Source organism: Notamacropus eugenii, chromosome 3 (genome assembly GCF_028372415.1).
Source record: "Notamacropus eugenii isolate mMacEug1 chromosome 3, mMacEug1.pri_v2, whole genome shotgun sequence".
In the NCBI taxonomy this organism is placed as follows: domain Eukaryota; kingdom Metazoa; phylum Chordata; class Mammalia; order Diprotodontia; family Macropodidae; genus Notamacropus; species Notamacropus eugenii.
The window spans coordinates 119,046,833-119,062,839 of record NC_092874.1 but is presented as its reverse complement, the minus strand read 5'-3'; the positions used below and the strand labels follow the sequence as shown (position 1 = coordinate 119,062,839).

General features: G+C 34.7%; 1 protein-coding gene across 2 annotated transcripts in view; it reads left to right on the top strand.

Moving 5' to 3' along the window:
• The window catches only part of MKLN1 (muskelin 1), a 244,633-nt gene that overhangs the window by 179,036 nt on the left and 49,590 nt on the right, over positions 1–16,007 (top strand). For both annotated transcript variants that reach the window (XM_072650124.1, XM_072650123.1), the window contains exons 11-12: positions 5,413–5,634; positions 6,510–6,639. In XM_072650124.1, the coding sequence (XP_072506225.1) occupies positions 5,413–5,634; positions 6,510–6,639 (352 nt within the window). The remainder of the gene's footprint in view (positions 1–5,412; positions 5,635–6,509; positions 6,640–16,007) is intronic.

Sequence of the window (16,007 nt, the reverse complement as noted above, 5' to 3'; positions counted from 1 at the left end):
TTTGTACAGAAACTGCTGGGAAAATTGGAATGTAGTCTGGTAGAAACTAAGCATTGACCAGTAATACCAAGATAAGCTCAAAATGGGCACATCAGTTAGATATAAGGGGTGATGTAAGCAAATGAGGGAAGTTTGCAAAAATTACCTAATAGATCTATGGACAAGGGAACAGTTTTTGACCAAATGGTATATATAAAGCCTTATGGGAGGTAAAATTGATCTTTTTGATTACATGAAATTTAAAAGCTTTTGCACAAATAAAACCGTTGTAGCGAAAATTAGAAGGGAAGTTGGAAACTGGGAAATAATTTTTGCAGCAAGTATCTCTGTAAAAGGTCTTGTCAGATAAAGAACTGAGCCAGATTTATAAATGTTGGAGCCATTCCTCAGTTGATAAATAGTCAAAGTATACGAACAGGAAGTTTTCAGAAGCAATCAAGACTATCAAAAGTCATATAAAAAAACTATAAATCATTAATAAATGAAATGCAAATTAAAACAACTTTGAGGTGCCATCTCACACCCATCAGATTGGTAAAATGACAGAAGAAAAAATGACAAATGCTTGAAGAAGTGGAAAAGTAGGTACACTAATGCATTGTTGGTGGAGCTGTGAACTAATCTAACCATTCTGAAGAACAATTTGGAACTATGCATGCCCTCTAACCAAGCATATCACCTACAAGGTCTATACCCTAAGGAGATGAAAGTAAAAGGAAAAAGATCCATATGTACAGATTTATAGCACCTCTTTCATTGGGGGCAAAGAATTGGAATGTCTTATCAGTTAGAAAATGGCTGAACAACTTAGGGTATCTCAATGTAATATAATACTGTTGTCTTGTAAGAAATGATGATGGGAATAGTTTCACAAAAACCTAGGATCACTTCTGTAAATTGATGCAAAGTTAAGTTGAGCAGAACCAGGAGAACAGTTTACATAATAATAGCAATATTGTAAAGATCATCAGGTGTGAATGACTTAGTAACTCTGATCACTATAATGATCTATTACAACTCCAAAGGACTCATGATGTAAAATGCTGTCCACTTCCAGAGAGAGGACTGATGGACTCGGTGCAAATTTTTTTCCCCCTTTTTTAAGTAATACAGAAATATTTTATATGAGTTCATGTGTGTGTGTGTGTGTATAGGGTATCATAACTTGCCTTCTCAATAGGTCAAGTAGGGGCTAAAGGGAGATAGAATTTGAAAGTGAAAATAAAAATATTTTCCCCAAAAAATACAGCAATAGAAGAAAAATAGTAAAATTTTCAAATGGGAAACTGCAAAATTTCAGAATTCTGTATAGGAATCAACAAACAAGCATTTGTAAGTGATAGGCATTTTCCTAGGCAGTAGCAGTACTGTGTGTGTGTGTGTATACATATATTCAGGTAAAGAGAGAGTAGAGATGATAAAAGGATAATCTGTTACAGAAGATGTGATGGAATCAAAAATATATGTAAAAAGATGCCCTGGCAAAGTCACAAGACAAGAGGATGAAGGAGATAGTGACAGATTGCATTATCGGAAGAAGAGGAAGCTTTTGGTGAATGGTCCCATTTTTTTTTTTTTCTGTGAAGTATGAGGCAAGATGTGTAGCTGAGAGTAAAAGATGAAATAGGAAGTTTGATGAGGGATGAAGAGATTTGTAATAACTCGTGTGGTAAATGGAAGAGAGAATTGATTTTAAAAGTGTAAAAGGGTTACTTTGCTGTAGTGAGGGCCCATCTGAAATTATGTAAAATATATTTGTAGTATGCATAGCATTATTTCATGATTTTCTCCAGCTTCATCCTATAGCACATAAGTGGAACTAATCCACGACTGAGCCTCCTTAGGGCAAGATCATAGGATAAGGATATAAAATTGAACTGATTCACCAAACTGTAGCAGTAGGGAAGGGAGAAGAGCTAGTGTATGAGTGGAAGACCTGAGGGCTTTGGGATTGGAAATCATGGTAAAGATGTAGAACAGAATTGGATATCATAAAGCATAGGGAAAGATGGAATGATAGATAATGGTCAGATAAATGAAAGTCAGTGTTCATAAACATAGAAGTGGAGCTTGTGGGTCCCTACAACATGAAGAGTATATGCCCATCTTTGGGTGTCATCTTGGTGACCTTTCTCTAATTACTTTTCCTCATCTCTGTTTCCTTGAATCCTTATCTTTCCTCAAGACAACTTAGGTGGCATCCTGTCCATGAAGTCTTCCCTGATACTCTTGTTAGGATTCTCTCCTTCCTTGAATTACCTTGTATTTATTGATCTATAGACGTAATGTATCACCACAGTTGAAAGGAAATTCCTTGGTAATAGTCTCATTTTTGTCTTGATGTCCTTAATACCTAGCACGATGCCATACAAATAATAGATGTTTAATAAATGTTGGTTGAAATGGACTGACATATGCACCGGGAGCAATAAAATACCAAATGAAAATATAAATGTTATCATTATATACCGTGTAAAATATTATTAAATTGTTGCAAATACATTAAATAGTAATATCAGAAAAGAGAATTACAAGAATATTTGAGAGCACTGAATATGCCATCTGAAAAATGCAGTTTTAATTCTGGGTGTGTAATTTAAGTGCCTCCTTTCTTGATGAGAGAGAAAGAGAATGACTATGCATAGGTACATTAGATTTTGTTGTTTTTTTTTTAATCACATAACAGAGGCAGCTAGGTGGTACAGTGAAGAGAGCACCAGCCCTGGAGTCAGGAAGACCTGAATTCAAATCCAGCTTCAGACACTTGACACTTATTAGCTGTGTGACTTTGGGCAAGTCACTTACCCCAAATGCCTTGCCCTTCCCCCTTAAAAACAACAAAAAATCACATAACAGAAGGTCTAGTCCAAAACCCCTGAGCACAAATCCCCCCTTTTATAATATTCTTTGTATTTGACCTTCCAACCTCTATACTAAATCCTTCAACAGTGGGTGACTGAGCATTTTTTTTGAGGTAGCTCATCAGTTTTGCAAAAGGTTTTTCCTTCATGAACCAAAATTTGCTTCTGCCTGGCACCGGTGGTCCTAGTTTTGTCATCTTTTCAAGCTAAGCAAATTGAGTCTGTCTTCCCCCTTAAACACCCTTAAATGCTAAAAAGTCATCTGTCATGTTATCAGCCTTGATATCTTTCTCCCTCCCTTCCTCTCTTCCTCCTTGCCCACAAGATATAGATATTTAGATATGCTAAACTTTTACAATTCTTTCTTTTTGTACTGTTTTGAGTCCCCTCACTATTCTTGTTACCTTCCTTCAGATACATTCCAGCTTGGCAACATTGTTAAAATGTTAGATTGTAAACTTACAGGGTATTGATTGCCTTTTTCCTCTTTTTGTTTTCCTAGCACAGTGCCTGGCACCTAGTAGATGTTTAAGAAATGTTTATTGATTGATTAAAAATGTGATGCAGAGAACTGAATTCAGTACTCAAGATGTGGTTTGGTGAGAGTAGAGTATGATGGGGTTATTAATTCCTTAATCATATTTTATAACATCACCAGGGCCCTCACCATTATCCCAAGAAGTTCTATGTGATTTTTGTCACTCAGATGAGCTTATACTAGAGGCAGGTTAATGTGAGACAATGGATTGAGGAGGCCTTTACTGTAGTGATTGAACTGCATTATGTGGACTCGTCCTTAGCTGTGTGTAATATTCTTAATAAAATTGTGCGGACTTAAACTTTTCAATTTTTTTGACACATAGTAGAGAGCTCGCCCTTTAGGTAACAGAATTTGACCATGCCTACCCACCACAAAGCTTTGCAAATTCTGCCCTTATCAGAGGGGAGAAAGAAAAGAGATAGGAGTTGTAGAAGTGAATGACCTAGATAGGAGATGTTGGAAATTTAAAAATTATTCGTTTATTTAGGATAATTTATTTGAGGCTGGAAAGTACCTTAGAGATTAAATCAGTGAACCAAGGGATACTGTACCGAACCAGGAGTCAGGAAGACCTGAGCTCAAATCTAGCTTCAGATACTTATTAGCTTTGTGACCCTAGCCCAAGTCATTTAACCTCTGTTTGCATCAGTTTCCTCATCTACAAAATGGTGATGATAATAATAACACCTTCCTCCAGGAGAGGGTCATGAAGAGCAAATGAGATAATTATAAGATACTTAGTATAGTGCCTGGCACACAGTAGGTACTATATAAATTTTAGTTATTTTCTCCTCATTGGCATCCTCATCCTCAACAGTTACAGCTCTTTCATTAAGGCCCAGAGAGATTAAGTGATTTGACCAGGGTTCACTCAGTTAAGTAAGTAGTAGGTTGAGATTTTGAGCACATGTCCTCTGGCTCCAAATTCAGTGATCTTTATCTATAACTGTGCTTCTTCTAAATCAGTCAGTAAACATTTATTAAGTACTTACTATGTGCCAAGCATTGTGCTAAAGGCTGATTAAAATATGTATTAAATATGGTGTTTAAGGGAAGAGAGAGAAATAAACAGTTTGAGTGGGGTTTTTATATGCATAATTTAAACTTTAAATCCCACTCATGTTTAGATCTACTTTCCATTCTGAACTTTTTGGCTTATAAATACTTTGAGAAAGAATTTTATTCTTACTTGAAGTCATATGAAAATGACCCTTAAAACCTTATGATATTTAACTAATCTCATCTCCCTCTTTAGGTAAATTCTCTGGGTTGCAGGAAGAGAAGAATTGAGATATAGGGTTATTTTGAAAATATGAATTGTAAAACTTAATTCAAAGTAATGTAGAATGAGAATGTTTTATTTAAAAGGGCCTACATTCAGTTATACTATAAAAATCATAACTTCCAGACTTTTTTTTAGGAATCGGCTCTTAGAGTCATCTGTAAGATGAGGAAATTAGATTAGATGACCTCTGAGGTGCAAAGTGCCTTTCCGCCCTAGATTGAAGAACTTGTGATCTGTAAAATGTTGATAGTAATCTGAACTACCTCACAGTGTAAAGAAAGTAATTTGTAAGTTAAGTGATTAACAAATGGAAACTCCTAGTATTGGTAGTACCTAACACAGATAGATGGTAGCCCAAGAGAGTAATAAAAAACTAAGTACAAATAGATAAAAGGGGTTATGGGAGGAGTGTTCAGCTTCAGTTATGTCAGTAGCTCCTGTTGCTTTTGATAAAAGATGTTTTATAACTGGGAGAAAATCTTTAACTTTTTGATCCAAGACGTTATTCCCACTGGAAAAAATGAAATCTGGGGCAGTATTTTAAAAACAACCATTGTCTTTGTTTTAGGTGTTTTTAATATTTTTGTTATTCAAGACACTCTGTGGTAGTTTTCTTGAGTTTTAAAACCAAACCACATTCTCTGAAATTCTAAAGAGTATGCATAATCACATTAATTCCTTAACATGTTGGCAAAAACATACTAAAATATATTTTCTTTATGCAGATGTGTATGGATTCTGAAAAACACATGATCTATACTTTTGGTGGAAGAATTTTGACTTGTAATGGCAGTGTAGATGACAGTAGAGCCAGTGAACCTCAATTCAGTGGTTTATTTGCTTTTAACTGCCAATGTCAAACATGGAAACTTCTTCGAGAGGATTCCTGTAATGCTGGACCTGAGGACATCCAGTCTCGAATAGGACACTGCATGCTTTTCCACTCAGTAAGGACAATTAGATTATAATACAAAACTGTAATATTTGTTTTATTTTAGTCAAGAAAGGGTAGGATCTATTTCATTTTGTACAACACAGTTTAAAATTCCTATCTTTCTAATGTTCACATTACATGTGAATGGATGCAACAGTGATTTTTCTTTATTTTTGGCATTTATTCTAGTGATTTCAGAATGAGAAAAAAAGTCCCATTTATTCAATTCATTATTTGCTTATATGGGACTTTACTTGTTAGCCTAGGGATTTCTAGTTAGATATCATTCTCGATTTCAACAGGGATTCTTAGATTAAGCTTCACTGTTGGATTTAGATACAGGAACAATTTCCCTTCTCCATCTTAATAATGCTAATTCAACTCACACCTTCATGCTAATGAAATGGAACACTAAATTATCTATTACTCTTAATTATTTTCACTATTGTTCCTCTCCCTCTACCTCATAATTTTTGTTTATATCCTTGTGGAGGAATTTCTGCTGCATATTAACTTTGTGGTCTTAAAGAGTTGCCTAGCATGCTGTGAAATTGTGACTAGCCCGTCCACAGTCATGCAGATAACTTGGCCCAGGCTTTTCCTGACTCCAAGGTATAACCTCTTTCCACTGTGCCAGGCTCCCTGTATACTCTGCTCTGTAAGTATAAAAATATAAGAATTGAGTCTATACAACTTCAGCCCACGCACCTCGGACTCACTGGTCACCAGACAGAGTTACTTTTCAAACATTAATCAGAACTAATTTCTTAAAGGTCTGATCACTAAAGAATAAGTCCTTGTGAACTGATCTTCAGCTCTCATTCTCCATCATTGCTTCCTTTTCTCTTCACTGGCTTCTCCGTTTTTGTTTTTTTTTTTAATTTTCAGAAAAATCGTTGCTTATATGTATTTGGTGGTCAGCGATCAAAAACCTACTTGAATGATTTCTTCAGTTATGATGTAGACAGTGACCATGTGGACATCATATCAGATGGCACCAAGAAAGACTCCGGGATGGGTAAGAGATTTTAATGAACTTTCTTGTCTTGGCTGATGGAGATGGGAAATGGAATTTTCTGAGAATAGAAAGGATGTGGAAGTTCCTAAATTTTTTTCCTGCTTTTCTTAGCATAAAAAGGATACTTGAATATGCATGAATTCATTCTGTAGGTCTAGTAAAGAATAAAGACTTTTTCTAGAATTAGTACCTAAAAAAGCCATGTTGTATATTTGCAGAATTACAGTAGATGACTGTCTTTCCTCACCCTCTGCTTCTACCACAGTGACCTTTCTAATCTGTTTTCTAATGAGGATTTTTGTGTACTAAGGGAGAATTTGAAGAGATTGCTATTCTCCTCTAAAACCTGTGGAACATGTTGGGACTTTTGTAGATGCACATCATTATATTATAGTAAAAGAGGTTAAGATGTGAAATTTCCTAGCGAAATCACTAGGGATTTTAATAGTTACTCTAAGAATATTGTGGTGTTTAGTAGTATTTCACATTTTTAAAAAAGCACTTTCAATAACCCCAGGAATCTAATGTTGACACGTAATCAGCCTTGACATATAAATTTTGCATTTGTGTCTCTATTAAACTTAAAAGAAAGCATAAAATGTAATTTTCAACTTGTTTCTGACATAGTTTGATATTCCCCCATGTATCTTTATATATTTTAGATATACGTATACATACAACAACAGTTATTGAGAGTCAAATAGTGTGTGTATGTATTTGTGTACATGCATGCACCTAAAAATGTTTAGTCACCTTCTGAGGCTTCTTGTGGTTTGGTGACTTCTCTTTTAAACAGTAATCTGTATTCTCCCTAAATGTTTTTGTGCATTTTTTGTGGCAGATATTTTCTAGCAAACCTCTTTACAAAATACATTTTCTAAAATAAACAATGAGATTTTCATTTTTAAAAATAAAGTTTTTATTGATATTTTTTTTATATCACCAAAATTTCCCCCAGTTTGCCCTCTCCTTTTTCCCTTCTGAGAGAGCCATCTCACATGACAAATAATATTTTTAAAGGAAAAAATAGAAAAAAAATCAACAAAACTATTCAATACACAGAAAAGTTCTGAAAATATTTGCAATATACCTGTGAACCTCCCAACTCTGCAAAGGAGTGGGTATCATGATTGTTAGCCATGATTATTATTTATATCTTCTTTTTAGCCATGATTGTTATTTACAATTTTGGCAACATTCATTTTTGTTCTTTCCATTTACATTGTTGAAGTCATTTGTTTATATTTTCTTGACTTTGCTTATTTCATTCTATATTATCTCATGAAAACCTTCCATGCTTTTCTGTATTCATTGTATTTATCATTTCTTACAGCACAGTAGTTGTATTCCATTACATTTGTGTTCCACAATTTGTTTAGTCGTTTTCCAATTGATGAGAATCTACTTGGTTTCCTATTCTTTGCTATCAGAAAAAAGACAGCTATAAATTTTGGCATACATAGGAACTTTTTTCCTTTAATGGCCTCTTGGATATAAATCCAGTAGTAGAATCTCTGACTCAAAGCATGTGGACATTTTACTCTATAATTTCAAATTACTTTCCAAAATGGTTGTACCAATTCATAGCTCCACCAACAATGCAACAATACGCTTATCTTCCCATAATGTCTCTCAATATGAACTCTTGCTTTCTTTTGTAGTTTTTGCTAATTTGCAGGGTATTGTGTGTGTTGTCATTTATTAATAAAAAGATATGTCTTTCAATATTGGTGATATGATTCTGACCTTGACCTTTTTTTTAACTAGTTTTGTTGTCTCTTTTATTTACGTTGATTGTAGTTATCATATGTATAGTTTTTTAATTTGCCTGCTTTCTTCTACTTCATTTTTCATATGAGTTTTCTTGTTTCAGTTAGTCATATTCTTAATTCTTTGTGGTGCAGTCCCATTCCATTCTACCTATTCCTGTGCCATAAAATTTGTTCTGCCATTCCTCAGGCTTTCTGCATATATTTTTCGAGCTTTTTAATTTTTGCAAATAATCATGCTGTGAACATTTCCCTATATTTGAATCTTTTCTTACTAACAGTAACAGAGCCATAACTAGAAATTTTTGTGCCTGGGGCAACCACCACAAACTACACTCAGGCCAAGCAGCTAAGAAAGTGTCTGATATGGGGAAGGTGGTAGACACCACTCCATGGAGACTCTGGGGAACCATGAATACAATACTGAAAACAGGAAGCAGGAAAATTTAAGTTGCCTCCTATTTTAATTAGTTATTTTTAACAGCTAGCTGCTGAGGTCATTTTATTTTTGTATTTATATACCTGGTATTTGCAATTATGCTGTTGACTGTAATGCTTGGGCTATAAACCAAGTAGAGCAGAGGCTTAATGAATGCTTGTTGATTGATTGTTATTAAGAGTTTTCTTCTGATTTGACCTCCAAGAAGCTTGCTTAGGTGTGAGTAGTGTGATAACCCCTATAGCAAATAGATGCTTCAGGGAAATTGCTAAAAAGAGCCTGAAGTCATTCCTCTCTTTCCACATCTGTCACCAAGAATGTTAGAGCTGCAGATAACCTTGGGAATCTCCTAGTTTCTAAACTTTATCTGTTGTATACATGACCTCTTTTGCTATCTTTGTAAAAGATTGTGGACTTTTTCTCATAATAATGTTTTTAAATGCATAAAACAAAATGTTACAGAAGAACTTAGTTATATTGAAGTACAGTTATCAGGATATCTAAAACAAAAAGTTCACAGACCCTAAATTAAGAATCCCTGATATAGTCCAAGTCCTTCATTTTACCAAGGAGGAAATTGAGGTTTCAGAGGAAAAGTGATGTGACCAAGGCCATATGGACATTGAGGTTTGAAGTGAGGCAACATTAAGTAGAACCTTGATCTCATAGATCACAAAGTATTACCTTTGGGAAGAATTTGAGAGACTCTTTTGTCTAATTCCCTTATTTTACAAAGGAAGTTGTCAGAGCATACACTAAAACTGAGCTCTCTTGACTCTTTAGTTCCAGAATCTTCTTACTGAAATTTGACCTAAGGCTCATTCATCCCAGGGAGGTAAGCCAGCAACCTTCTGTACTGGAAACAGGGACCTGTAGCAGAGTGGGTTCAGTGTGTGTAGTATTCCTGTGGTCCTTACCTGCCTTTGCCTTCCTGTTTGTTGTTCAGGGGCTTAATGTGAGATTTAATTAATCATTGTTTGCAAACAACAAAAAGAAAGAGAAATAATGAAGAGAATAAAATAAAAACGAAAGGTCTTAGAAAAAGACACAGCAAAAGAAAGTTAATATAATACTAACAAGTTGGAGGGGAGGTAATATTTTGAACTAAATGTGTAACTATACAGGGAAAGAAATGGGACAAAAAAAAACCAGGGAGAAATAAGTAAATGGGGAAAGGTAAACATTCAGGAACTGGTACTAAGGAGAAGGCCTATGGGGATGAATTCAAATCAAATTAACCATGGAAAATTACTTTGATAAAGGGAAGGTGGTTTTTAAAAAAAAATAGCAATACTTAAGAAATCAGTGGAGGAAATCACAACTAAAATGTTAATGAATAAAACAGTTCCATAAAAAATAAAGAGAGAATTAAAATGAAAATCTGGGACAGAATTTGTTGGGCAGCAGTTGACTCTAAAATAGCAAGAGGAGTTGCAACCAAGATATCAAACAAAGACAGAAATTCAAAGTATCAACTGAAGTATATTATTCTTAAAGAAACCATAAACAGTGAGCCAACATCAACACTAAACATATGTTCCAAACAATGTAGCCAATAAATTCATAAAGACAAAGTTAACTGAATTGCCAAAAGATATACTAGCAGTAGTAGCAGGTACCTGTAATGTTTATTTCTCTGAACTGGACAAATCTATCAATAAGGAGGACAAATCTCTGAAGATAATAAAGCTGAAAGACTTATCTTATGAACGGTAATACATTTTTCAACACTCCATAATGCCTTTACAAAAATAGACTACTGGGACGCAGAAATTATAAATAAACATAAAAAAGAAATAGTAGACATATTCCTTATATAACATAGCCTATTAGTAATTAATATTGTAGCAGAAGTAAAAGAAACAGACCTGAATGGGTATATAATAAACTTTACAAAATCGATAACCCCTTAACTTAAATGACAAAAAAAAAAAAATGTCAAGAGTACCAACTGTACACAATTTTATCTCAGCAGAACTGAAAGTTATTGACAGAATTTTAAAAATAAAAAATTAACAGAGTTGCAATTTGGAGAATAGGAAACATTTCCCCCTGCAAATACTTGAAGAATTATTATGTCAACAGAGAAAGAGAGACAGACTGAGAGACTTCTGTTTATCCCTAACAAGCAGAACTGGAAATGATAGTTGAAAGATTCAAGGAAGCACATTTTTGTTTAGTGTAAAAAAAAAAAAGAAAGAACATGATAACAATTGTTTTGTCTAAAAATGAAATGTTTCCTTGTTCCATAGTGAGTTTTCTGTCATTAAATTGAAATAGAGGATTGGATGCCTATCTTTGTTGAGTTTGTTTAAAACGGAATTCATCTTTCAGGTACTCTAAAGTTCTTGATTAGCTAAAAGGGGATGTGTGTGTGTATGTCTGGAAGTGGTCTGGATTAGGTGAATTCTTAAATTTCTTTCAATTTGAAGATTTTCTGATTCCGTTTCAGAAACTTTTCAAAGTGACTTGTGTCTCTTTCCAGAAGAGACCTTTTTCAATATAATATCTAAACAGAAAACTTAGCAGCTTTTAAAATAGATTTGCAGTAGCTTTATGGTAAGCCTTTTCAAAAGTCTTTTATTAGTTTTTGTCAGGCAGTTTGGTGCCTGGATTCCAAATATGAGTTAATTATATGATAGGAATATTTCATACTGATAAAAAATATATTTGGTTCGTGGACTTCTGGAATTGCCCTTGATACTTTAAGTATTGATACTCCAGGTCATGGCTATAATTGGATGTATTTTAGGCATTCTGCAATGATTCTTGAAAATTTTTTGACCCACTGCACCAGTTCATGAAAAACATCTTCCATCCAGGACCTCAGGGTGGTAGAATAACCTTAACAGAACCTTCAGTTTGTGAATCCCTATTTAAGGGACTCAGAGTGCCTAATATCCACTGAATCTCTGTTAAGTAGATAGAAGGCAAGTAGTTTTTTTGTAATTTTGTAATTAAAGTTTTCTCTCTTCGCCTATCTTTCGTTGCCTTTTCAGTACTTTGTAATTTGTATTAAAAATTTTTGTTAAGTAGACATGGGCAAGGGTGAGGAATAAGGTTTTGTAGTTACCTTGAAAGTATGTATAGAAAAAAAATATATTTAAGAAAAGTAAGATGAGTTGACCCAGAATAGAAAGAAAGCCAAATCATAGTTATCCAAATAGATAATGTTTCTTAGTATCTGGAAATCCTTAGAGCAAAGTCTTCTATCACCAACGAGTGGCAGTGAGGGTGGAGGTGGAGGTGGAAGTGGGAGTGTGTGTGAATGATAATGAAGAAATGGAATTCTGCTCTTCTCTTGTATCCTAAAGCTACACTGAGAGTTGGGAAACCTTTGTATCATAATCTCAGTTTCTCCAAATTGTAAGGAGTCCAGTCTCCTTTGGTAAAGTGCCATTGCCCATATCATAATTGAGAAGCCTCTTTCATTTTTCTATTCCCAAGAGAGTTTTCAGAGTCTGTAAATTGTGTACACAGAGATCAGAGACTATAGAGCCCGGTTGGGTTATGGTTCTGGATTTAGGGGAGAAAGATCCAATCATTTCTGGGTTGTGTGAACAAGATGGAGGAACAGGCATTTGTTCTGATCCTCATGAACTTACAAATCTCCAAAATAATAATTTTGCACAAGGGATAAAGCAATCACAGCTACCTCCATGGTCTAAGACACCAAGAACTCTGAATTAACAACTCAGTGAGCTTACAGGAGATAAGCCTAATCCATAAACCACCTCTTTGAAGTGCTCTTGAGCATCAAAGCCTGACTGGAGGACTTGTGCTCTGGGATTGACTTGGCAGTTCCCTTGGTGCTGCAATTTCTGCCACCTTCTTATACCCTCCCTCTACCTTAACTCAATCATTGTGAGATAACAAGCAACAGCACTTCATTCTGCCAGTCCTACACTGAAGGTGAGGGTCCAGGAGCCAGAGAACTGAGCTATGGAGGGAACTGGGGTAAGCTGTTAGTTTTAGGGTGGGAGGAGGGGGAGGGGGAGAAGGTTGAGGGGAAACTGTTGCTCAAGCCTGAAGGAAAAGGCACTAAGATACAACTGAGGCCAGTTCTATAGCCCGCTCCCCATGCCCAAGTCCTTTGGGGAAGAGACTGAGGTCTGTAAAAAAAATTAATTCCCTAGCATGGGGAGGAGGCAGAGATAACTGAGGTCCAGTCCTTGAAGAAACTACCATTAAAGTCAATCAGAAAGAGGTCAATAGGAGAATATAAGGAAAAATGACTGAAATGACCAAAAAATGTCAGGAAGAATAAAACTAGGTTAAAAATTTTGAGCACAATCAGATAAATCAGTAGGAAGATACTCATAATTAAAGGGACTCTGACCTCCAGATTTTCTGAACAAGTCCAAACATCTCTGAATAAATGTAAGGGAAAGGAAAATGATTCAACACTTGATCTGGAAGAAGGGAACCACAAAGCAGTCACGTTAAAAGAAAACATGATCTGTTCTCAAGTAAAGCCTGTGTATCTTGAAGTCAAGATGTGTACACACAGCTTAATGATTATAGGTCTCTGAGAAAAATGTGATAAGTTAAAAAAAAAAACAACAACCTGAAATGCAAGAAATAATACAAGAAAACTGCCAAGAACTTCTCAGCTTGGGGAAAAAAAGTCCCAATCAAAAGAATCCATGAATTGTCTCCAATGCTATACTGCAGACTTCAAGACATATGTAGTGGTTAAATTTAGCAGTTCTAGTGACAATAATTCTGCAAGCAAAGGGAAGAAAGATACTAAATTATAACAGAAAGGAAATATGAAAAACACAAGACTATTCTGCATACACAGAACTGCAAGAAGAGATGAGATGTATTCCAAAGAGCAGAGGAACTCAAGGTACAGCCCAAAGTGACATTCCCTGCAAACCTGATCCTAATTATCAATAAAAAAAGATGCATGTTAGATAACACAAAGGAATTTAAGCATTCCTGGAAAGAAAACCAGACCTGACCAAATTTTTGTTGTTCAAATATTCCAGACAACAGAAATAACAAAAAAAGTAACCAAATACACAATAGCCAACAAAGGTGCAAGTAATATAATAAATTTTACCCCAAAGAAGAAAAAGTCTAGAAAGAGAAAAACATCTATGGGGTTAAAATAACATAACAGCATATTGACCAATATTGAAAGATTTCCATCTAAAAGTGTACAAGGTTACAGGGGAGAAAGCAGAATTTAAACAGAAGAACTGATGGCAAAGGAAAACGTTTGAAACATGATATGAGAAACTTCCTCATCCCCTGCCTACAAGTAAATTCTATCAAAAGAATAGCACCAGTATACAAAGATTATTCTCAAAAATTGAGAAAGAAAGCACTCTACCAGATATTTTTTATGAGACAAATACAGTCATAATACTTAAACCAGAGAAAGATAAAGTTCAGGAGCACTATATCCTAATATTATTAATAAATATCAATTCAAAAAATTTAAGTACAACCCTTTCAGACTGTAGTGGTAAGAAATCATTATCACGAAATTAGATTTATACCAGGGATTCAGAGATAATTTAACATTAGGAAAGTAACATAATCATTTTTAAATCTTAAAACCACATGATTATCAATCATTGTGGAAAAAGGAGGTTCTGAGAGGGACCTGTCAATCAAATGGAGAGTCTTACAGCAGAGTAGAATACTTTGGGTTTTTTCCTTTAAATTAATTTATTTAATTTTAGTTTTCAGTATTCATTTCCATAAGCTTTTGAGTTTTAAATTTTCTCCTTCCTCTCCAAAATGGTGTATGATCTGATAAAAGGCCCTACATATACATTTTTATTAAACATATTTTCACTTTAGTCATGTTGTAAAGAAGAATTAGAATGAAGGGGAGAAACCATGAGAAAAAAGAAAGCAAAACAAATAGAGAACAAATAGTATGTTTCTATCTGCATTCAGACTCCATTCTTTCTCTGGATGTAGATAGCATTTTCCATCATGAGTCTTTTGGAGTTGTCTTAGATCCTTGTATTACTGAAAAGAGCTAAATCTACCAGAGTTAATCATTGCAAAATGTGGCTCTTACTGTGTACATGTTCTCTTGTTTCTGCTTATTTCACTCAGCATCAGTTCATATAAGTCTTTCCAGATTTTTCCAAAGTCTACCTGCTCATCATTTTTTATAGCACAATAGTATTCCATTACATTCATATACTATACTTTATTCAGCCATTCCTCAATTGATGGGCATCCCACTGATTCCAGGTTTTGGCCACCACACATAGAGCTGCTATAAGTATTTTTGTACATATGGGTCCTTTCCCCATTTTTAGGATACAGACCTAGGAATGGTATTACTTGTTTAAAGGATATGCAGTTTCATAGCCGTTAGGGCATAGTTCCAAATTACTCTCCAGAATTTTTGGGTCAGTTCACAATTCCACCATCAATGCATTAGTGTTCCAGTTTTCCCACATCACCTCCAGCATTTATAATTTTCTTATTTTGTCACGTTAGCCAATCTGACAGGTATGATGTGGTACCTCAGAGTTGTTTTGATTTGCATTTCTCTAATCAGTAGAGACTTAGAACATTTTTTCATATGATTATAGATAACTTTAATTTTTACCTCTCAAAACTGCCTGTTCATATCCTTTGACCATTTATCAGTTGGAGAATGACTTATATGTAGAATACTGTCAAATGACCAAAAGCCATTTTCCAAAAGATAACTAGTCAAAGAATATAAAGAAAAAGATCTCAAAAGAAGAACCACAAACTGTTAATCATGATTGAATGCTCCAAATTACAATAACATGAGAAATGCCTGTCAATATAACCCTATAGTTTCTCCTCACACCTTGCAAATTGCAAAAATGACAAAAGATGCAAATAGGGTTGGAAGGTTTACAGAAAGAGAAGTCACTTTTAACGTATGTGGAGTTGTAAATCAGTACGGGCATTTTAGAAAGCGTTTTAGAATTAAGCATGAAGTGACTAAAATATTGATATACTTGACCTAGAGATTCTATTAGTAAGTTTATGTCCCAAGGAGGCTTTTATAAGAATAAAATGCCCATATGCCTCAAAATTTATAACAGCACTTTTTCTAGTAGCTGAGAATTGGAAATAAAGTAGGTTCCCATCGATTGGGGAATGGGTAAACAAATCATAGTACATGAATGTAACAGAATATTACTATC